This window comes from Sceloporus occidentalis, unplaced genomic scaffold, assembly GCF_023333645.1.
Source record: "Sceloporus occidentalis isolate IW3139 unplaced genomic scaffold, rSceOcc1.0.p SCAF_6, whole genome shotgun sequence".
In the NCBI taxonomy this organism is placed as follows: Eukaryota; Metazoa; Chordata; class Lepidosauria; order Squamata; family Phrynosomatidae; genus Sceloporus; species Sceloporus occidentalis.
In genome coordinates, this window is record NW_028316986.1 from 111,167,601 (window position 1) to 111,192,117 (window position 24,517).

General features: G+C 41.2%; 1 protein-coding gene and 1 pseudogene across 1 annotated transcript in view; one reads left to right on the forward strand and one right to left on the reverse strand.

Annotated features, from left to right (window-relative positions):
• Nucleotides 1–24,517, forward strand: part of ASCC3 (activating signal cointegrator 1 complex subunit 3) — a 332,057-nt gene that overhangs the window by 129,557 nt on the left and 177,983 nt on the right. The window contains exon 14 of the mRNA XM_089530681.1: nt 21,816–21,950. Within this exon, the coding sequence (XP_089386807.1) occupies nt 21,816–21,950 (135 nt within the window). The remainder of the gene's footprint in view (nt 1–21,815; nt 21,951–24,517) is intronic.
• On the reverse strand, nt 402–860 carry LOC149311264 (cytochrome b-c1 complex subunit 8 pseudogene; annotated as a pseudogene).

The following is a 24,517-nucleotide window of genomic DNA, read 5'->3' on the forward strand; positions in this document are numbered from 1 at the left end:
CCTTTTTGTGGCGCTGCAAAGCACCAGAGACAGCTCCATTATGTTGCAGCTACACAGTGCCGTTTGTAGGTGGCGCAGCTGCAACGTAATCATTGCACGCGCCGTTTGTATGGTGCTGCGCAACTGCGGCACGCTGATGATGTGCTAGGGTTGCAGGACGTGTGCATGTGCCGCCCCAAGGCAACCCTAGCACATCATGGATGCACTGCAAAGGGCCCATCTATACAGGGCCTTAGCTTTTAAAAAGCTGTCAATATGGATCTCTTCCAGCAGGCCATAAAAAAGGAGTTCTCTTACTTTGTGTCTCCCATTGCCCCTTTGCCCAGTTTGAAAAACTGTTAATATTATGATTTTTAATTTTTGCCGGTCTCCACCCCGCCTACATTGGTAATGTGGTGGATGTCCTTCGTCAGGCCGTTCCACAATCTGGGAGCGGCCGAAAAAAAAGATCCTCTGGGAGGTAGCAGTCAGTTTGTCAAGGAGGTGAAAACAAGAATAAATGCTGGCAAGCACTTTCTTTGTTTGCATCAGATTATTCATCATTTTCATAATCAGTGGGGTTCTTTCTTTTCAGACGCTCAAATTCTTGGGTTCTCGAGGAATAAACGACATAGGCGATGACAAATGGCGGTGCCACATGCAAGACTTGGGAGCTAAACCGCCTCCAAACATTAAGAATCCCTTTTGAGAATTAGTTGGGGAAAGCCCTTTGTTCAAATGGAGACAAGCTGTAGGTGATCACATGTCTCATTTGTTCCAAGTTCCCAAAATGGATGCCCATCTCAGCAAGTAGTTCCGCCAAAAAGGTCAACGCTCCTCAATCCAAATGCAGCGAAAGGACGCCAGTACTTCTGTTTCAGTCAGTTTGGTCTTTAAAGGCTGCAATAGGTTTTCAACAATATAACTACAGCAGAACATGTTAATTTAGATGTAAGAGCAGGATGCCCCCAAAGTTAAAAAACATTTTGTGAGTACCTGAGCTTTTGAAGGGATCCTTGGGAAGCATTGAGGCACCATGCAGCCTTGGGCTACAATATTCCCACCCAGTTATAAAACTTGATATTACTATCAAGTTGATATTGATATTGTAAGCTGCTTTGATTGTTTTAACAAAAAGTGGGATAGAAATAAGTTTTATTTATTTATTACTATGTGGTGTTGTTCCTTTTTCATAGAATCATAGAGTTGAAAGAGACTGCAAGGGCCATCCAGTCCAACCCCCTCCCATGCAAGAAATCTAAATCAAAGCATTCCCAACAAATGCCCATCCACTCTCTGTTTAAAGACCTCTAAGGAAGGAGACTCCACTACACTCCAAGGGAGTGTGTTCCACTGTCGAACAACCCTTACTGCCAGGAAGTTCCTCCTAACGTTGAGGTGGAATCTCTGTTCCTGTAGCTTGCATCCATTGTTCCACATTCTAGTCTCTGGAGCAGCAGAAAACAAGCTTGCCCCCTCCTCAATATGACATCCCTTCAAGTATTTAAACAGGGCTATCATATCACCTCTTAACCTTCTCTTCTCCAGGTTAAACAGACCCAGCTCCCTAAAACATTCCTCTTAGGGCATGGTTTCCAGATCCTTCACCATTTTAGTCGCCCTCCTTTGCACATGCTCCAGTTTCTCAACATCCTTTTTAAATTGTGCTGCCCAGAACTGGACACAATATTCTTGATGAGGCCTTGCCAGAGCAGAATACAGTGGCACTATTACTTCTCTTGATCTAGACACTATACTTTTATTGATGCAGCCTAAAATTGCATTGGCCTTTTTAGCTGCTGCATAACACTGTTGACTCATGTTCAATTTGTGGTCTACTTGGACTTCCAGATCCCTTTCACACGTAGTTTCATTCAGCCAGGTGTCCCCCATCCTATATCTGTTCATTTCATTTTTCCACCCTAAGTGCAGTACCTTGCATTTCTCCGTGTTGAAATTCATTTTGTTAGCTTTGGCCCAGCTTTCTAGTCTGTTCAGGTCATTTTGAATTTTGATCCTGTCCTCTGGGGTATTAGCTACTCCTCCTAATTTGGTGTCATCTGCAAATTTGATAAGTATACCCCCCAATTCTGTCATCCAAGTCATTGATAAAGATGCACTGGGCCCAGGATAGAACCCTGTGGGACCCCACTGGTCACTTCCCTCCAGGATGAAAAGGAGCCATTGTTGAGCACCCTTTGGGTTCGGCCGGTCAATCAATTACAAATCCATGTAACAGTTACGTTGTCTGGCCCACATTTCACTAGCTTGTTTGCAAAACTGTCATGGGGAACCTTGTCAAAAGCCTTACTGAAATCAAGATATACTATATCCACATCATTCCCTTCATCTAACAAGCTGGTAATTTTATTTAAAAAAAAAAGACATTAGGCTTGTCTGGCATGACTTGTTTCTCTGAAATCTGTGTTGACTTTTTGTGATTATGACATTGTTTTCTAGATGTTCACAGACTCTCTGTTTAATGATCTGCTCCAGAATCTTTCCTGGTATGGATGTGAGACTAACTGGATGATAATTGTTGGGATCCTCTTTTTTTCCCTTTTTGAAGATGGGGACAATATTTGCCTTCCCCCAGTCTGCTGGGACTTCTCCTGCTCTCCAGGAGTTCTCAAAGATTATTGCCAATGGCTCCGATATAACATTTGCCAGTTATTTTAATACTCTTGGATGTAGTTCATATGGTCCTGGAGACTTATATTAATTTAGATTAACCAGATATTCCTGTACTATCTCTTTACTTATTCTTTGCTGAGTTGAGCACCCTTTGCCTTTTCCAAGTACACTGAGGCAAAGAAGGTTCTGTCTTTTCTCTGTCCTCTGTTAGCATTTTGCCATCTTCTCCACGCAGTGGCCCTACCATTTCCTCCTTCTTCCTTTTGCTGCAGACATACCCCCAAAAGCCCTTTTTGTTACTCTTAACCTCTCTAGCAAGCCTGAGTTCATTCTGTGCTTTTCTGACTTTATCCCTACACATGCTCGCTATTTGTTTGAATTCCTCTTTGGTGATTTCCCCGTTTTTCCATTTCTTATTCATGTTCTGTTTAAAACTTTGCTAATAGATCCTCACAAACAACATTGGTCTAACTGTTGAAAGGAGCTGTTTTTAATAGCCCTTGCTCCACTTCTTCTCCAGACTTAAGCCAGTGTTTCTATTACGCTCTGTCTGCTTAATTTGCAGTCTGCATCTGAAGACTGCTTTCCAGTTTTCTGTCTTACAAAGTTTGATTTTGTTTTTGCATTTGGATACTTTCAAAGCTGTCTTCCGTGCTTTCATCTACATTCACTCTTCAGTTTGGTCCAGCAGCTATCTCTGGTCTCATGGTCTAATGGTGTCACTGTGGCCCCAGCTATTTCTAAACATTACCTCAGTAATCTACCACACCTGATTTGCATGCTTTCTCAAGCCTTGGCATGGGGTGATTATTTATTTATTTATTTATTGCCAAAGGGCTAAAGTTTTCTTTCAGCTCTTGTTCTTTGATGCTGATGGTTCTTTTCTTACATATCTAGCTGTTATTCTCTATATTATCACCACGTAACTCTCTTACAGCTTGCCCCTACCATATAACTCTTACTGCTGAACCTGTCCTTATATTCTCTCCAGCCAGGACCTTCCAGCCAATCATCTCATTTTGGCATGGATGCCACCCATTCTAATGATCTCTTTTCACCCAAAAGAAATCCCTACAAGCATACCAATTATGAGCTATTGCCTTGTAATTCTGCAACCCCAGTGGGAAAAGGCAAGAACCTTGCCTAATAGCCATTTCTTGGTATTAAAAAAAACAATAACTTGGCAAACTAGTTGAATACCATTTCAGTGTTTGTATCTCTTATCTGACTGAAACAACACTTTGTTGTCTCTGTGTAGTTAAATTATTTCCTGTCACATAACAACATGCATTGATACATTTGTCTTCCTCTTCACGTAAATGCAGTTACTTTACAGTACAAAAGAATAATTTTCTTGCCTGGTGAGAAGAAGAATCCACACAACTTAGATTCCTTCCTTACTGCCCAGAGACAAGAAGAACAACTAAGGTTGTGTGATAACCAAGAACAGATTTTGCTGACTCCTGTCATTCAACCATCCTAGAGGTCCATTCTTCTTCCCTTGCCCAGGTCAGAGCTCTTTCTTGTTGCTCTTATTTCTTTTCTGCCTACCTTTCCCTCTACCTAGATCCTATATTTTCCTTGGATACCTTTCCATCTGTCTAGCATTAGGTGCTTAATTCTTCTTTCTTTCTCTTCCTTGCTCCTATATATATTTCTATCCCACCCACCCCCCACCCCCACTCATAGCTATCATTATTTCTTCCCTTTCCTATTTCTCTGGTATGGCTCTGGTAGGAGAGAGGAGTGAAGCTATCAAAAAGAAGAAGCCTATTCAGAACTATCCTTCAGACAGTGTGTTGGGGATCAGACTGAAGTAGTCCACTCTGATAGTGGGACTTTTCTCATCAGGGACACAACTCCTCTGACACTGAAGTCACTTCAGCATTGATGGAGTCTGTGCCCCATTCCAGCACTCACATGCTGCCCATGCAGAGAACATGGTGGCGAGGACGCTTCACAAAAGGGATGCACCTATGGTATCCCGCAGCCCTCTGTGTTTGGCGAGAGGCAAGTCCTGGGCAAAGGATCAGTAACAGGTTGTATTCCTTTCTCCCCATGGTTCTAGTAGTGACCAAAGGGGTGCAAAATCCCCACTGTAATGGGTGCCTTAACATTCAGACACTATTGGGGGTTCTCAAATTTCCTGCTACTTTCCCACTGAGTAGGATAATGTTGAGCTTTTCACTGTATCATGGCTGTTCTTTGTGACCCCTGCCCCCAGCCAGTTTCCAAGATCATTAAGTGGGCCCTAAAGGCAGAGCTGGGTGCTCTTTCCAAGCCTTTGGTCAGGGAGAGGCCATTCTTCTCAATTAATAGAGAGCATAGAATCATAGAATCATAGAATTGTAGAGTTGGAAGAGACCACTAGGGCCATCCAGTCCAACCCCCTGCCATGCAGGAAATCCAAATCAAAGCATCCCTGACAGATGGCCATCCAGCCTCTGTTTAAAGACCTCCAAGGAAGGAGACTCTATCACCTTCCGAGGGAGTGCATTCCATTGTCGAACAGCCCTTACTGTCAGGAAGTTCCTCCTAATGTTGAGGTGGAATCTCTTTTCCTGTAGCTTGCATCCATTGTTCCGGGTCCTGTTTTCTGGAGCAGCAGAAAACAAGCTTGCTCCCTCTTCAATATGACATCCTTTCAAATATTTAAACAGGGCTATCATATCACCTCTTAACCTTCTTTTCTCCAGGCTAAACATCCCCAGCTCCCTAAGTCGTTCCTCATAGGGCATGGTTTCCAGACCCTTCACCATTTTTGTCGCCCTCCTTTGGACACGCTCCAGTTTCTCAATGTCCTTTCTGAATTGTGGTGCCCAGAACTGGACACAATATTCTAGGTGGGGCCTGACCAGAGCAGAATACAGTGGCACTATTACTTCTCTTGATCTAGACACTATACTTCTATTGATGCAGCCTAAAATAGCATTGGCCTTTTTAGCTGCTGCATCACACTGTTCACTCATGTTCAACTTGTGGTCTACTTGGACTCCTAGATCCCTTTCACACGTAGTTTCATTCAGCCAGGTGTCACCCATCCTATATCTGTGCATTTTATTTTTCCGCCCTAAGTGCAATACCTTACATTTCTCTGTGTTGAATTTCATTTTGTTAGCTTTGGCCCAGCTTTCTAGTCTATTCAGGTCATTTTGAATCTTGATCCTGTCCTCTGGGGTATTAGCTATTCCCCCTAATTTGGTGTCATCTGCAAATTTGATAAGTATGCTCCCAATTCTGTCGTCCAGGTCATTGATAAAAGATGTTGAATAGCACTGGGCCCAGGACAGAGCCCTGTGGGACCCCACTGGTCACTTCTCTCCAGGATGAAAAGGAGCCATTGTTGAGCACCCTTTGGGTTCGGCCGGTCAACCAATTACAGATCCATGTAACAGTTCCTTTGTCTAGCCCACATTTTACAAGCTTGTTTGCAAGTATGTCATGGGAAACCTTGTCAAAGGCCTTAGTGAAATCAAGATATACTATATCCACAGCATTCCCTTCATCTACCAAGCTGGTAATTTTATCAAAGAAAGAGATTAGATTTGTCTGGCATGACTTGTTTCTCTGAAACCCATGTTGACTTTTTGTGATTATGGCATTGCCTTCTAGATGTTCACAGACTCTCTGTTTAATGATCTGCTCCAGAATCTTTCCTAGTACTGATGTCAGACTAACTGGACGATAATTGTTGGGATCCTCTTTTTTCCCCTTTTTGAAGATGGGGACAACGTTTGCCCTGCTGGGATCTCTCCTGTTTTGCAGGAGTTTTCAAAGATTATTGCCAATGGCTCTGATATTACATTTGCCAGTTCTTTTAATACCCTTGAATGTAGCTCATCTGGTCCTGGAGACTTAAATTCATTTAGGTTAAACAGGTATTCCTGTACTATCTCTTTACTTATTCTGTGCTGAAATTCCCCTATTCTGTCCTCTGTTCCATTTTCCTCAGGTTGAGCACCCTTTGCCTTTTCTGAGAAGACTGAGGCAAAGAAGGTGTTGAGTAATTCTGCCTTTTCTCTGTCTTCTGTTAGCATTTTGCCATCTTCTCCACGCAGTGGCCCTACTGTTTCCTTCTTCTTCCTTTTGCTGCGGACATATCCAAAAAAGCCCTTTTTGTTGTCTTTAACCTCTCTAGCAAGCCTGAGTTCATTCTGCGCTTTAGCTTTTCTGACTTTACCCCTGCACATGCCTGCTATTTCTTTGAATTCCTTTTTCGTGATTTCCCCCCTTTTCCATTTCTTATACATGTTCCGTTTCAAACTTAGCTCGGTTGAAAGTTCCTTAGTCATCCATCCTGGTTTCTTGAGACACCTCCCGTTTTTCTTTCTCACTGGAACTGTTTGAAATTGTGCCTTCAGTATCTTCCTTTTGAGAAAGTCCTATCCGTCCTGAACTCCTTTATCTTTTAGTATTTCTGATCATGGAATCGCCCTCAATACTTCTCTAAGTTTACTGAAATCCGCTCTCCTAAAGTCTAGGATGCGTGTCTGACTATGCCTGGCTTCTCCTTTCTACTGTATTACAAACTCCAAGAGAACATGGTCACTTCCACCTAATGATCCCACTACTTGCACCCCATTAACCAAGTCATCCTTGTTGGTTAGGATCAGATCTAAAATAGCTGACCCCCTTGTTGCCTCTTCCACCTTTTGGACCATGAAATTGTCTTCCAGGCAAGTGAGGAATTTGCTAGGCCTTGAGGATTTTGCTGAGTTTGACTTCCAACAAATATCAGGATAGTTGAAGTCGCCCATCACTACTACATCTCTCTTTTCTGACTGTGTGGTCATCTGTTCTAGAAAGATATCATCCAATTCCTCAGTCTGACTTGGGGGTCTGTAGTAGACTCCCACCGTAACATCCTTGTTGTTTCCCTCCCCTTTGATTCTTATCCAGATGGTCTCCACCTGGCTTCCATGATTGATGTCCAGGATCTCTTCACTGGTGTAAATATCTCTGACATATAGTGCTATTCCTCCTCCTTTCTTGTTTGGCCTATTTCTCTTAAAAAGGTTATACCCCTTTATTTCCACATTCCAATCATGAGACTCATCCCACCAGGTTTCAGTGATGCCTAGTATATCATATTTGCTTTGTTGTACTAGGAGTTCGAGTTCATCCTGCTTATTTCCCATGCTCTGTGCATTAGTGTAGAGACATCGCAGACCATGGTTCCCTTTTACTTGCTGCCTGTGCAAGTTTTTTTGCCTCCCACTGTTGGGTCCTTGCACTGTTTGCCTTGTTTCCTCTATGTCAGTTTGACTATTTTCGCCATCCCTTTCGCCTTCCTTAATATTGTCTCCCTTCCCCTCCGAACTCAGTTTAAAGCTCTCCTGATCAAGTTCTTGAGACTGTTGGCAAAAACATTTCTTCCAACTGGCGTGAGATGCAACCCATCTGTTGCAAGAAGTCCCTCCTCATGGAACCGCAGCCCATGATCGAAGAATCCAAATCCTTCTCGGCGGCACCATCTGCGAAGCCAGTTGTTCACATCTGCTATTTTCCTCTCCCTTACTGGACCATGCCCTTCAACTGGCAGAAGAGACGAGATGACAACCTGTACATCCATTCCTTTCAGCTTCCTACCAAGCGCCTCGTAATCCCTTTTGATGTTCTGAAAGCTGTGTCTTGCAGTATCATTAGTTCCCACGTGGACCAAAAGGAAGGGGTATTTGTCAGTAGGCTTGACCAGTCTTGTCAGCCTCTCTGTCACATCACGGATCTTTGCACCTGGAAGACAACACACCTCTCGAGACTTCTTGTCAGGCCTACAAATCACTGCTTCTGTACCCCTCAGCAAGGAGTCCCCCACTACGACCACACGCCTCCTCCGAGGCTTAGCAGCGACTGTTCCCTCAGGTGGGACTCTCAGGCTCCCCTGCTCTGTCCCTGAAGTCTGTCCATGCTGCTCTTCTTCGTCCTCCTTGATAAGGGAAAGAGCTTCGAATCGATTCTCTAGCTGCAAGCTCCCCGAACAATTCCTTATTGGCTTACTTCTCTTTGTGACATTCCTCCAGCTGTCTGCCTCCTCTGTTTGGCAAGTGACCTCTTCCACCTGAGCATCTTCCTCTGTGTGGTACTCATCCAAGATGGTTAGTTCTATCGTGTCCAGGAAATCTTCTTGTTCCCTAATATGCTGAAGTGTAGCTACTCTGGACTCCAGCTGCTGCACTTTCTCCTCCAAGAGTGCTACCAACTTGCACTTGGTGCATGTGAAGTTCTCCACTTCTGTAGGCAAGAAGAGAAACATCCCACAAGAGTTGCAGGTGACTGCAGCCAATCCCTCGTTGTCCATACTGCAAAGTCTTTAGTAATGAATATAACGGTCAATCTACTGGGAATACTTCTTTAAAGGAATGTACTGGCTGCTATCTTACCCTTAAAGGGAAGGTTCTGTTTCAATATCTGATTCTAACCTGATGCCACTTGAGCAGAGTTCTGGAAGGTGATATATAAAGCTAGTCTGCTAGCTTCGCCCCCTTGTGACTCACAGATGTGACTCACAGAAGCTCCGCCCCTTCAGCAACGAGCACACGGTCTCAAGCACACGGTCTCAAACTGGCTGCCAAGCAGCTCCTCTCCTTCTCCTCTCTCTGGCCGGACTGTTCTGGAAGGCTCTGGAAAGTGGTATATAAAGCTAATCTGCTAGCTCCGCCCCCTTGTGACTCACAGATGTGATTCACAGAAGCTCCGCCCCTTCATCAACGAGCACACGGTCTCAAGCACACGGTCTCAAAATGGCTGCCAAGCAGCTCCTCTCCTTCTCCTCTCTCTGGTCGGACTGTTCTGGAAGGCTCTGGAAGGTGGTATATAAAGCTAGTCTGCTAGCTCCGCCCCCTTGTGACTCACAGATGTGACTCACAGAAGCTCCGCCCCTTCAGCAACGAGCACACGGTCTCAATATGGCTGCCAAGCAGCTCCTCTCCTCCTCTCTCTGGCCGGACTGCATGGCCAGTAAATGTGGCACCACTTTGATAGCCAGAATGGGCATGATCATCACCAGTTTCACTCTTGCCTCTTCCTTGAGGATGAGGCACAACTGCTATCATTTAGGTCTTTGTTGGAAAGTTTCATGTCACCAAACAGAAGTCTCATCAGGCAATGTTTTCTGGAGAAGAGAAACAAAGGCCTCCCTGAGGTTTCTAGAGAAGATACGTACTCCATAATGTTGCAGTTAAAACGACTTTTGGAAATCCAGGCTCCCTCTCAGTCTGGCTACAAGGGGACCTCACAGGCCCCTGCTAAGCATTCCTTAGCACCATCTCAGGCACTCAGAAGTGTCTGGCACTCAATGTAGGGATTTTTAGGGGGGCGGGGTGTTTCAGACAAGTAAGGTTGTTGCTACTCAAAGCCTATGTGGTAAAAGAAATGGAGTAACTCTTACTCACTCTTCTTAGGATTTGGATTGTGAGTATAATGAGTCTCTGTTCCTAGGGGAGGATCTGGAGGGGTCTAGAGGCAATGCTGGTAATTCTGAAAATGGAAGGAGTAGTCTGATTCCAGTTCCAATAAGAATAAGCCCTCTCACCTCTTGTTTCATTCTGAAGTCCTCCCCACCCCACCCCCCCCACCCCCCACCGGTTAAACAAGGTCTCTGAAGCACAGATATTTACTTCATCCAAGACAGGAAAAAGTACACCATGAGCAAAGACTTCTTCTGAGCTGAATGAAAAGGGTGCTTCTCTTCTTTGATAACCCAGGTTGCCTGGAAAGAAGATGCCCTTTCCCTCAATCTTCATCCAACTGGTAAGGTCAGAATGGGCTACACTATTGCAGAGTAAAAAAAAAAAAGGTCACCATAGAAGTTTTACTGCCAGGTAAACAGGTTCTTGAGGAATCGGAGGTGGAAGATATTCTGTGGGGGGAAGAACTGGACAACAAGTCCTTGCATACAGGCCTTTTGAAGATTTACAGGTTGTTTCAATTTGTGGTAGACAAATTGCCACAAATGGTTCAGGACTCCCTTACCTTTGCTGCAAGATCTATAGGGATTATCAGAGTGGCTAAGCATTCCACCTGGTTTACGATTTGGGAGGTGGATGTGCATTGTAAGGCAGAACTCTCCTTTAAAAGCACTAATTGGGGGGGGGGGGAGCCTGAAAAAGCATATTAGTAGAAATTAAGCGCAAGAAACAGGTGATGCTCACCATGTCCAAGAAAGGGGAAAGGAAGACAATTAAGAGGCCTTTTCTGTCATCATCTTGTTTTTAACTCTTGAGGGGGTTTGGGAGATCCAGAGATTTTCGTTCTTTCAGACTTACCTGGACTAGACAGAGGTTTTCCTTCTCAGTCCTCAGCCTCCTAGTCCTCTCCTGGTCACAGGGCCATAAGGGATGCTGGCAGAAATAGTGGTGTCCATGTGCCCCCATTAAGGGGCAGACTCCTTCTCGTTTGGGAAATCTAGTCATTGACAACCATGGGCAGGGAGTCCTGTTTACAGTTTCCAAGGGTACACCACTGAATTTATTCAGCTTCCCAGAGCAGGTTTTTGCCATCTCCAGTACAAAAGAACAGCCAAAAGAGAGCCATACATCAGGCAGTTGGGAATCTTCTCCATATCAATGTGACAGAATAGCTGCCTCCATCCAAACGTACATCCTAGACTTGAAGCACACAAATTGTTGTTTTGTTTCCAAACACTTCTGCCTGCAATTTCTGTCCTTCATCTGAGAGGCTCTGCACAAAGGAAACTTCCTAGTTTCATTGGACCATGCAGACGTGTATCTACAATTTTTTTATCATAGAGAGGAATTCAAAATTGATTCCAGCTCCCCAACTCCAACTCCACAGCCCTGATAGAAAGAGGAGAAAAGCATCATTCATTGATGCTGTATTTCATGTAAAGTAACCTAGACAGTGAGAAGGAAACTTCATGATCTCACACAATTGCTTCTGTGGATAGGACTGATCTCCAAAAACAACTGGAGAGCAACAGTTGTCTGTATTTGGCGTGGGAGGGAGCGAAAGTACATGCCCAACGCCATCGGGCCTGAAGAGGAAGAGCCCTCCCCTCCCTCCTTCCAACTGTCATCTTCTGGCCTTAGAGGGAGTGAAAGGATAGGCCCAACGCCATCGGGCCCGGCCTCGATTAAGAAAAAGAGCCCTCCCTCCAGTCCACCTGCCTCAGTCCAGGCCTCAGAGAAAGAGAAGAATGCTGGACCTGATCCCCTCCCGCCCATTCCCTTCTCCTTTTGTGTTGTGTCTTTTTAGATTGTAAGCCTGAGGGCAGGGAACCGTCTATTATCCCCTCTGTTGTAAGCCGCCCAGATTCCCAGTGATTGGGCAGCATATAAATAAATTCTATTATTATTATTATTATTATTATTATTATTATTATGTCTTCAAATTCATATTTCATGTTTTAATGTGTGGTATTTCTATCATTTGGTATTTGTTACAGAGAGAAAAAAACAGAGGATAGATTCTGATAATAGAATAAGTGCAGTGTACAAGACTTCTCACATGTTTCCTGGCGTATCAGAGCTGAGTTCATATACATCTTTAGCATTTAATATAATAGACAATGTTATGCATAATGATGACTGCAGTTATAGTGAAGCAAGAACTGCTATTAAGCATGTCTCTCTTAGGTACTGTACATACCTACTGTGTGTTTTGTAGACAGAAATTTCAGGAATGAGTAGCCGTGGTAATGCTGAATAGTGCCTTCTGTACTAATGATTACATTTTAGTTTTGACCTCCTTGCAACTTCCTCTAATTTCACACATGGATGTTTCCTGATTTATAAACTGCAGTGCAGGCATTCCTTATTTTGAGCATGGTGTATTTAAGGAACATTTGGGTGCACAAGGAGTATGTTTTTTCATATTATAGGACTGGGTTTTCAGAACCACTTGGCTGGAATTGCTTAAGATTGTTAAATCACTTACCTGTTTTGCATTAGGAAGATGCAAGAAATATAGAATTAGGAAAAATCCATCTTTTAAAAAAAAATGCAGTGCTAATTACATATTTTCAAACTCCCAATTCTTTCTTATATATGTGATTTATATTTGCCATTCCTGTGCCTGGAATTCATAAACATAAATAGAGTGAAATTCAGAGGAAGATGAAGACAAGAACTAATAAATGGTATATGGTATAAATAATTGTATCCCTCCCTCTAGGATGTTCAGACCAATTTTACAGAGAAGCACTGCTTCTCTGCAGTTTGACACAGGTAGCTTCTAAAGTGGGTACTAGCTCTTATTTTGCCATAGAAGGTTATTCTTTTCCTGGGCTAAAGAGCTTTATCACCTAGAGGTGTGCAGTAAAGCTGAAGTATTTCTAGATTGCATCTGAATGTACATAATCCATTAAATTTAGTTTTGCAGTATAGTGTTATGGTTCTGCTACACTTTAATGTTATAAATTAGTATAATGCATTTTATAAGAGACTAACAGTGACTTCTGATTATCAGCTTGCACAATCTCTGTTCTTTTACTTCAGGTTTAGGAATAATTATTACAATCCTCTTGTAATTACTCTGAAAGGTTGCCTTTTAATTCACCAGCACAGGTCATCCTTTGGGGGCAACATTTTTCAGTTGTTATTGTTTTCAATTAATATTTGGAATAGTTTTCTACATGTAATATCTTAAATGTCACTGTATTCTAAATTGGGTAACTTTTTATTATCCAATGGAAATAGAATTTGAGAGAGGAGCCACCAGGTGATGCAGCCTTGAACAGCCTTTTTATTATATGGAATTGCTGAAATGAATTTGACAGATACTGATTTAATTTGCAAGGAAGATGGATTGCAATTATCTGTTGTTTGGTTTCTTGCTGTTAATTGGGCATACAAACATCTGGAAAAAATGGAATAAGTTGTTAAAAGTAACTGTTAACAACATTATTATAGTGCTAGCCAAATAATTTTATAAGATATGTTTTTCTCAGAGATCTTTAAAATGTGTGCTGTTCATTTTTTTAAAGAGACTGTTGCTTCAGGTTCTGAGTAGGATTTCCTTTCTTTTATAGAATATATTTCCTTCTGATATTTAGATTTACTTCTGCACTATCTGTATATTGATTGAATTGCAGTCTTTTACAAATATTCAGTAACTCAACTTGATCAAATATGGGCCAGACTATCCAATTAACCACTGCTCCATGTGTGTTAAGGGCAGGGCAAGCAATTGTGAAAGATTAATGGGCCACATTAGCCCTTGATTAGAAGGCCACATCCCCACACACCCATAGGAAAAAGTTTTTTGTTGTTGTTGTTTTTTGCCTCAAATGCCCTATAATGTTTCAAAGGCCACAGCTAAGTGCCCCCAACACTCTAGAGGGCATTTGAGGACAAAATAATCTGGGGGGGGGGGGCACAATAACAGCCCTGGAGTTCTTGTGGACTACCCTTGTGTCGGGACCAGTTATCAGGACAGACTCTCATCAAGAATGCCTTGGTGAAGGAAATAGTTAAACTTCCCTTACTTACCCACTATAGTCCTACACCACCTCCATCCTGATCACTGATATTTGGATTAAAGACACATGGTCCTCTGTTTGTGGCCAGTAGTAATTCCATTCCAATTTAAGTATATTTCTTTGTTCCGCCCTGAAGAGTCTGTGTGTATTGGTATAAATCTCCCAGTTATGCATAGGTTCTAATCTTGGAGAGAGCAGCATGATAACTGTGCACAGAGCTTGGATTTAAGGCATAAGAAATATCTCTGTTTTATCAATTCTTGAAGTGCTTTTTGTGCTTATGGTCTCACGAGGGAGATGAACATATAGACTGTCTAATAACTTAAATTTGCATAGTAATAGGCTAGTTATTCTTGCTTAATTTTTGCTAGAAGAATAGACACTGCTATTTCATTGCTGTCAGTAACAATTCAAAATAATGTTTTCCTGCCAGTAGGAACCAGCAAAGTATTAACTAATCATTTTTGACATGGTAAAGGATGTTCCAAGAGGCCTAAATATTCTAAAGATATCATACCCTGTCTGATCTTGGAGACCAAACAGGGTTAGCCCTGGTTAGTACTTGGATGAGAGACAGCCATTGAATATCAGGTGTTGTAGGCTATATTTCATAGGAAGGAATGGGCAAAACGCTTCTGAGTATTTCTTGCCTAAGAAAAGACTATGAAAAATTCACGGGGTTGCCATAAATTGACAGGTGACTTGAAAGCACACACACACACACACACACACACACACACACACACGATGTTCCTCCTTTAACTGGTGAAGCAATTTATTTTTGGATTTCCAAATGGCATACAACAGCATTTCTCACCAGTCTCTTAGAAATGCAACACTTATAATATAAAGTGGATTGGTAATTGTGGGTTGGTAATTTGGCCGAAGAATGGAAACTGAGGATAAGAATAAATAGGCAGTTTATATAAGCGTCCATCAACTAAGAGCTCCCAGATGTCTTGGACAAATTTTGTCAGTCTCCACTAAGATAATTGGTGGTTAGGAATATGGAAGTTTTAGTCAGCATGTGAAGTGCTCTAAATTGGGGAGCAAAAGCTTGACCAGTTGAAGGGTGAGATCTCTGAATTGGGATTAACACTCTTTAATTACAGTGGGTCCTCGCCTTACGCGGGGATCCGTTCCGGATCCCTCCGCGTAAGGCAATTTTCACCTATGCTCAAGCCCCATTGGAAACAATGGGGCTCGTGCACGGCGGGGCGCAACGGGCGCGCGTGCCCATTCAATTGAATGGGACGCCCTGCCCGCGCCCCGCGGCTTGAGCGCGTATGCTCAATCCGCGTAAAGCGCGCCCGCGTATGACGCGGGCGTGCTGTAATTCATAAATGTCCTAGAGTGAAGGGTGGGCAGTGAAGTAACTGTGTTGATGATATCAAATTATTCAGTATGGCAAAATCTAGGCTAAGACTAAACTCTGGAGGAAGTATAAATAAGCACTAAAATGACTAATAAAATCCATTGTACTTAACGTAAATGCAAATACGGGCTTTTATAGGGTTTTAGCAAATGGTGCCTTTGTGATAATTAAAAATACTTCCATTGGTACAAGCCTGATTTTGGCTGATGTTCCCTACCTGTTGCACAGCCAAACTGTGCCCAGAGAGTCCCCCTGTTTTTTAGGATCAACTTCTTCTGGATTACAGAAGGCTACGATGGACGAAGGACTAGTTTGCACAAATGAGAGGTGCTTCCTACTAGTTCAGAGAACTTGACATAAGATATTGACATTAAAAATGGCTTGTAGTATACATCGCTACATGGGTATTTTATGATGAACTGGCAATTTCTTTGATCATACAAGGTTGTTATATGCCATTAACTCTTTTCTGACTGTAAGGCAACGTTTTATTGGCAAGATTTGTTCAGAGAGAGTTTGTCTTTGCCTTTCTTTGAGGATGAGAGAGAGTGAATCAGGGGCGAAACAGACTGCCCCAAAGGGGCGGCTTGAAACTGCCCCTGAGAAAGCTGGATTGGGGCCACAGTAACCACACACTGTGGCCAATCCAATTTTTTGAACTGGCAAAAAGCCGGCTTTTACCTCCCTGCCACGGCTTTACAGCATTCTTACAGCATGTAAACACTGCAACGCCGGAGTGCCATTTAGCCAGCCCAGTGGCTTCGGGGTGGCGTCAGGGCGTGCAGCATGCATACGTCATGTCCCCAAGCTGCCATGAAGCTGTCGTTTCGAACCAGTCAGTTTCAGCTCTTGAGCAAGGTCACCAGTGGATTTTCATGGCCAAGCCAGGATTCTGCCCTTGGTCTCCAGAGATATTGGGGCTGTCTGAACTGTAGAAATAATCTGGTTCAACACCTAACTGCTAAAATTAAAAGCTATGCAGTTCTGGGAACTGTAGTTTCATTAGACATTTAACCGTCTCTGTTAGAGAGCTCTGATGCCACAATAAATTACAGTTCCTAGAATTCCATAGCATTGAGCCATAGCAGTTAAAGTGGTGTCGAACTGGATTATTTCTGCAGTGTGGATGCAGTCATAGTCCAACAATTAAGACACTATACCAGTGTGAAGTTGAAGGCTTTCATGATTGGCATCCATAGGTTTTCGTGGGGGTTTTGGGCTATAGTGGTTTTTTGTGGTTTTTTGGGCTATGTGGCCGTGTCCTAGAAGAGTTTGTTTCTGACGTTTCTCCAGCATCTGTGCCGAAAAACCCACAAAAAAACCACTATGCCAGGCTGGCTGGTAGCTGACTTTTTTCCTAGTAATGAATTTTTTTCTTAATATTTTTTCTACTTCACCTAGCTCTGAATGCATTTATTTAATTCATGGGTATCTTTAAAGAATGGTATTGAGCATTTATATGACCTTGGAAGATATTTTCTGTATGTTAATATCTATAAATTAATTACATTTAGGTCATTTCATCATGCTTTGAACTCAGGATTTTATACTCAAAATGTGTTGTGCATATGCCATTAGAATGAAGAGGCATGCAGACAGGTAGCCCACTGATTCTTTTCATTTAAATATATATATATATATATTACATAGGTTTGAATTACATAACCTGTTTTTGCATTCCATAAACTGCCTTTAAAAGTTCTTATTGTTTTGTTGTTTGTATTCTGGAATTTTCTTCTGTCAAGTGAGTTTTAGAACATCCAAAGGACTATTCCAACCTCTCACATTAAGTATAATGGAAATTAAATTAAAGAGCTGTAAACATGTTAAGTTCTACTGCAAATAGTAAATGACATGAGAGATTTGTTTCTGTCCCTTTGACACATGTTCCAGCTTTAATCAGCTTTCATGATTTATTTTAACTTTATACTTAATTCAATTTTGTAGTAAATTTAAAAAGAATGCAGATGTAATGTCTGTATGCCATATGTTGTCATCCCTTTATTATGTTTTCTCTTGTAGACTAATGGAGTCATTTCATAGTTACTGATGTAGACAGAGGCTACTCATTAACTCTCAGTATATGAGATTGGTTGCCTTATGGAGGTGCCAGCAGTTGGATTGCCTGAGCTGTCCCTTCACCGTTGTTATTGTACTTAATCAGTAGAAGGTGGTATGACAACACACTGTATAAAGAGGTGAAGGACTGGGCAAATATTCAGGTTTTTCTGTCCAGTAATGCAAGCCTCCAATGCAGATAGCTTGAAAATCAGTTCTGGTAGTCAATAAATGGTACAAAATATAATAAAATATATAAGCAATATTAAATAATAATAATAGAAAAGCAGATAGGGCAGTGATGGAGTTGTACTGGCTAAAGAGCACAGCCCAATAGGAAGGGGTGATTTTCCCCTGCCTCTTGTCATCGTTATACAAACTAAAAAATCTCCTCGGGAGCTAGGAAATTCTCTGGAACCAATTTGAGGCAGCATGGAGACATTCAAGAGGAAGGGGAAAGGCAGAAAGCTGTGCTGTATGGCAACAGTAAACTTATTGAACCTTAAAGCTAAGAAAGAACCTGAAGAATAATTCTCCTTGTTCTTCTCCTTCCCTTGCCAAATTTAGCACAGTACTGTACTTGGTTTCAACAGATAGATTATTTGAACTTCCTTGAACTTCCAATAATTTCATTCTTTTTCCTTCCAGCACCTTCAGTGACTTTTCTTGTGGAGGAAGTTCAGTTTGATGTATTTTCTTTGATAAGTTGTTTATTTTGATTTAGACTGCTTTTGTAAACCATCCTAGCACCCTTGTCAAAAGCTGGTATATAAATCCTGTAAACAAATACTTTGCAGTCATACCAGCCGTTTCATTTTAAAGCAGGGGCGGGCAAGCACCAGGGATGCGGGGATCACTTTGGAGAAAAGTGGGAGGTGATTATTCCCCCCCCCCTACAATGACCAGTAGAACCCCCCACAAGCCTCTGAAGCAGCACCACTGGCAATTTTGTCATATTATCATGTGTTTTCAGTCCTCTTTCTTTCTTAAAGACCTATACAGGCCTTTGTTTTCACCCCAAACCAAGAAGTGATCAGACTCCGTTTTTGGAAAGAGGCCTGCATAGGCTGGAAAAAAGCCTTTAGAAGGTGATAAAGCACAAAAAAATACTCAAAAACATGATAAAATGGCCTTTAGCATCTCCCCTAGAGATTTAAGAGAGGGAGGATTTAATGCCCCCCCCTCAAAAAAAAGTGGCCTGCTGCTGCTTTAGCATATGTTAGAGCAAGATGTCATAGTGTATAGTCAACCCTCCGTTTTTGCGGGGGATCTGTTCCAGACACCCCCCCCCCCCCATGAAAATAGAAACTCGCACATATTCAAGCCCCATAGGCTTGAATGGGTGCGTGTGCCCAGGAGTGGCTGCAGGTGCGCCTTGGGTGCATGCCCCATTTTAATCCCCTCCATTTGCTCCTCACGAGTAAGCAAGGGTCACGAATATGGTCCACGCAAACGGAGGGGCAACTTTATATCAATTTTTCATACATGAAAGGATTATTGATCTAGATATTTTTATTTTTGTTCATTTGTAGCTTTCTTCTTGAATTGCAGCTAATCTCTTGCAAAACATTTCATCACAAGATAGGCTTTCAGAAATTGTTCTTGCTAAGTTACCACTGATGCACAGCCTAAAAAACCATACATTTTCAAGATTTTGTAAATAGCTTTTATCAGGTTTAGGAAATAATAGTGCAGTAGTAAAGACTGAGCAGCAAAAGTGGCCAGAATGAAAGCCTGTTTCAGTGTGGTTAATAATCTAAGTCCATAGATGCTCATAGTTTCTGTCGTAAAGAAAGTTAGCAGGTGGATCAGCCGATAAGAAGACATATGTATAGTCTAGCTGACATAGTGCTTGCTGCATTATATACTGCCTTTCAACAAATGTTGAAGGGGCAAAAGCAGCTCTGTAAATCTAGACAGCAGCAAGTAAAGTTTGTACAGAGCAGGAAATAAAGATGTCTTGCTTGCTATCAGCTGGCCATTTTATAGAGCTGAAATGAAATTGGGTTGTAACCTGAAAAAAAATTGTTTTGGGTGGTCAAATATATGTGAGCTAAGGAATGGGGAATGGAAAAGTTAAAAAAAAGTTGCAGATCTTACAGGACCATGAAGAATGTAAGATGTGGGATGCTTCAACTCTTATGTCAAGTAGTAAAATAATAATAATAATAATAATAATAATAATAATAATAATAAGTTTATTTGTATTTTCCCACTTCTCCCAACGGATCAAAGTGGGATTACAACCAAAAATCTCCATACAGTAAAAAGATTTGTTATCCGGTCATTCTACTGTAGAATAGGTAAAGAAGAGACAGCCATTAGCTAAAATCCAGTGTTATACTACTGTATATTCACTAAGCATGAAATTCTTTACTAATTTTGTTCTTAAAGAAAACGACAACCAATTTTAGCAATTTTCTTCCCACTGTGAGAAATTATTTGAAAATGGTGCAGTTTTCAAAGGCTGTTTTCAGTTTGATATTTATTCTGTGTAAAATGTTTGTTTTTTACACAGACAAAAAACAACAAAAATGAGTTTTTTACACAGAAAACATTTATTCCTGTGCAGAAAATAATATTTATTTGCAGGAATAATTATTTCTATGCAGAAAATGCTATTTTCCAGGCAAAAAATAAAATATAATACTGTAGCTGGAGACTAACTCTGTGTAAAATTTACACATAGCTTTTCTGTACAAAAAAATATGCCCAAAGGGAGCATTTTCAATAGAATATGTCCTGAACTATGAAGACTCTCATCAGGCCAGGCTTTTTTTCCCTTGAAGATATTTCCAATACTTGATAAACATTTTTTTCAAACCGATTTCAAATATTTTTAGTATTCTTTCCATCCTTGATATCCACTTTGTGGGACACTGCTTAATGTGGGAGTCATGGCATTGGGCACGAGGATACAAGGAATCCTCAAAATCGAACAGATTCATCCTTTTGAAGAAGTTGGGGAAAATATTTATGGTGGTAATTATGATGGTGCTGATCATAATGATTTTGTGGAGGTAAAGTGTGCACAGTAACAATCAAATCCATTATTTTGTTTCTGGCATACTGCAGTAAAAAATACTGAAACTTTTTAGTTAAAAGCTGCTGCTTCTCATAGACAGCATCACTGTGGTATTAGTTCCTTGTACCATTCTTACGGGTGAAAAAATTTACCTTCGAAGAAAGATTGTTCTTTTTCCCCCCAGATATTTATAAAATTCTGTAGTGCTATCCTGGAGACATTTCCTTTGTGCTTTGCTTGCATATTTTGTCATTTAAAAGCTTAGTTTCCCTGAGAAAAGCTACACAAGCTCTCAGCTCTTGAGACACAGAGCTAGCTTTGAACTTCAGAGTACAGATCTAATTACACAGCTTGTAGCTGTGGAACCACTTTTCTCTATTCCAAATTACTTTTTCCAACTTATTTGCATAATGCAATGCATAGAGGTTAGCCACTGGGAAAAAAAAGTCTCTTGACATAGTTAGGACAGGCTAAATTAACCCTCTTAGGCCTGTAGAGTTCTGATTTATACGCTTGTTCAATAGCTTAAAAAATAATAAATTTAGATACTTCTACCTCTATGTTGCAGCCCTGGATCAGTGCTGGTTGTTGTTGTTTGCATGCTATTTACAGTATAATAGCAACTCATACATTGGGTTCCTTATGGCACGAGAAGGTTTCTCTCCTTTCAAGAAATCAAAGGATGTGGAACTCCCAACAACTCAGTATTTCCATGCTAACAGCTGTAGCTTACAGGTCTATTTCATACATGTACATACATGCATACTTATTCTAATAGAAAATTTTTATGATGCAATGCTTGAAATGATGTAATGTTGGAAATGCCAGACATTTATGTCATCTCAGTGATATTATATGGCGATCTTGTCACAATGCCTCATTAATTTGCTGAATTGATTACCCCAAGATGTTGTATTGACAACTGGCTTAGGTGGCTTTAAAAGAAGATCAGACAAACTATTGTGCGGGTATATAGTCCTGTCAGCCTTGATGGCTAAAGAGAACCTTCAGGTTGTAAGAGAAGTATACATCTGGATATCATATGCCAGGAGGAGATCTAGGGCCCTTTCACAGTACACAATTATCGTACTATGGTTCCACTTTAACTAAAACGGTAAAGCACTGAAGGTACTTCTTGGACAGATGATTCCTAATACCCCTCCCTAAACTGCAAATCCAAGGATTTCAGATGACTTGGAATCCTGTGGCAGTTAAATTAGAAGCCACAGACTTTGAACCTGATATAAATTGAATAATAATAGGCCATTTCCACCTAAAGAAAGATTTCTCTGTTTTATTATTTCAAGGTTATGGTGTTTGTTCATGCTCGAAATGCCACTGTCCGGACTGCAATGGCTCTCCGTGAAAAAGCTAAAAACAATGGACACATATGCTACTTTTTGCCATCTCAAGGTGCTGATTATGGACAGTCAGAAAAACAAGTAAGTGACTTTTAGAAATGATCAGTTTTGTTCTCCTAAACAAGATTCACTAACATGCAATAGGTTGTTTACGTGAAGCACAAGTTTATACAACATATTGTCATGGCTTTGTTAATTTGGGCTGCAAATAAGTTCGAAGTTTTGTATTTGTATATATGTCTGTCTGTCTGTAGCAAGTTTCCCTCCTGCACAAGTTTGCTACCTGCAAAAAAAATTATGATGTATGGCAGGCATCATCAAGGTGAATTTTTCCCATGTCACCATTTTGCTAGTTCCCAGGAGGTAGAATGGACTTAAGTTGGAGCACATATGAGGTCTTCTTAAAGGCATATAGGTGTTTCTTCTGGAACAGTATACAAATGATCCCCACACCATTAATGCATTAATTTACATGCCAGAAGAAGCAATCTCTCTAGCAATATTGTACATTTATCTAATGAAAAGGAAGAACTGCAAGAAAGAGCTATGCAGCCCCTCACCAGAAATGTACACTGCCTTTCAGCTAGCCAGAACACTCTGTTCTGACTGTTGGTTGCTATAGGAGAGCAGGACTGATGAAAAAATCATGGGCTTCTGCTACTGGCCCAGAAGCCAAGAGCCACCAGTTACATTCCATGTCTCACAGGAAGAATGAGGAGATCAAGTTTGGCCCATCCATAATCAAGGAAATATGCGACTTCTCCACTGCTTGCATGCCTGTTTCCTTCTTTTTCTTTTCCCATTTTGTATCATGTCTTTTAAACTGTAGGCTGTGGTCAGGAACTGATCTAATTTGTTATTTCACTGCAACACTTAAATGGTTATTACACCTTATAAATAATAGTGATATGACTATAGATAATCAGTATTTGTGATGTGGTCCCCCATGAACAATGAATTGTTTTTATTGCAAGCCTATTTGTATGGACAGGATCAAATATTTCTGGCATTTAAAATAATGTAGGTGTTCCTTTGTAAATTACATTTATCTCTCTACCAAATATCTATTGATTTATTTTGCAATCCCATGACAGAGGAGAGTCAGGATAACAACCAGTGCAGTATCTTAGCTAACAGCCAGCACATTTGTTTTTGGTTTCAGGAGCTTAGGGAAAACAATCCTTCAGCAAGAGTATGCCAAAGTTACTCTAGCACTAATCTAGAACAACTGACAAAAGTTTTATAGCAAAGCCAAAAGGGTCTTTCCGGAAGCTCTACCCTTACAAATGCCATGCTAATTGCTCAGTGCCCTTTTTTTCTAGGTCATGGTTTCTCAATGATGGTGTAGGTTGGATGAGTACACAGCAAGAAGGGAAATGCTCTTCAGGATTTCTCTTCTCATTGGTGAAGTCTAAAGTCTTCTTGGAGTCAGAGGGCAGGTGAACTTCCTTGGGGCTCATGTGGAAGACAGAAGACCTATTTAGAACTTCCAACTCTTCAGTGTCATTCTTACTAGACACCTTAACTTTTGCGGCTCAGTGGTAGCCCCTGACAGAAGGTTGTTATGCTTAGGCATGAACCAACCTAAATGCTATCTTGAACTGGGAGATAGTGGCCAGTGGCAAAGTGGCTGAATGGATGTAGATGTCCTCTGGGATGTATGGTATCCTGCAATTAGTCTCTCTTAGAAACTTTTTTCAGATACCATTAAATAACTGAGAACAGTAGATTAATCCTCTGCCAGTGGATGTGCCTCTTCCATTGTCAAGGCGAAGGATTTAGCAAAGCTTCAATATGGGAAGAATGGAGTCAGGTGGTAATTTTTTGCCAATTGCTTTTTATTATTTCTCTTTGCAATCCCCAGTACATCTTCACATACTGTTGTGTGGCACTTTAAAATATAAACAAATTTTATTTGGCATAACTTTCAGATGCTCCATGCTCATGCTGCAGATCTGTTCTCTGTATCTGATGAAGTTGTTTGGAGCTTACAAAAGTTTATGCCAAATGTTAGCCTTTAATGTGCCTCAAGATTTTCATGCTTTCTGTTGCAAGAGGTTAATATGGCTAGCTCATCCTCTCAAAACTGTTATAGAGAATTCCTTAACCCTCTAGAGCAGATGTTCTACAAAATCACCTTATCTTCTTCCACATGATGATCCAGTTCAACTCCCTGCAACTCTGATAACAACTCTTATGCTTTGCCTCAATTAACACTGAACCTTCTTTTTCCATGTATAATTGTTCTGTTATGCGATTTTGTTTTGGCACTGTTTTCTGGACTAGGAAGGATTACTTTGTTGAAGCACTGGATTGGCATTGTGGTTGCATTACCTATTCTTTGTAGTTTTTATTAATAGGTATTGTTTCTATGTTGACGTATTGAAGCTATAGCTTTTAAATAATAATAATAAATAAATAATGGAGCCCTGGTGGCGCAGTGGTTAAATGCCTGTACTGCAGCCATTCACTCAGCTTACTTGCTGTTCACCGCTATGATCTTTGGAATAGCGGTATATAAAAAAACAAATTATTATTAATTATTATTATTTGTATCCCACCCAATTAACAAGGAATCCGGGCGGCTAACAACAGTGGAAGTACAATAAAAATCAAACAAATTCCTTCCCAGCCCCCCAGCCATATAA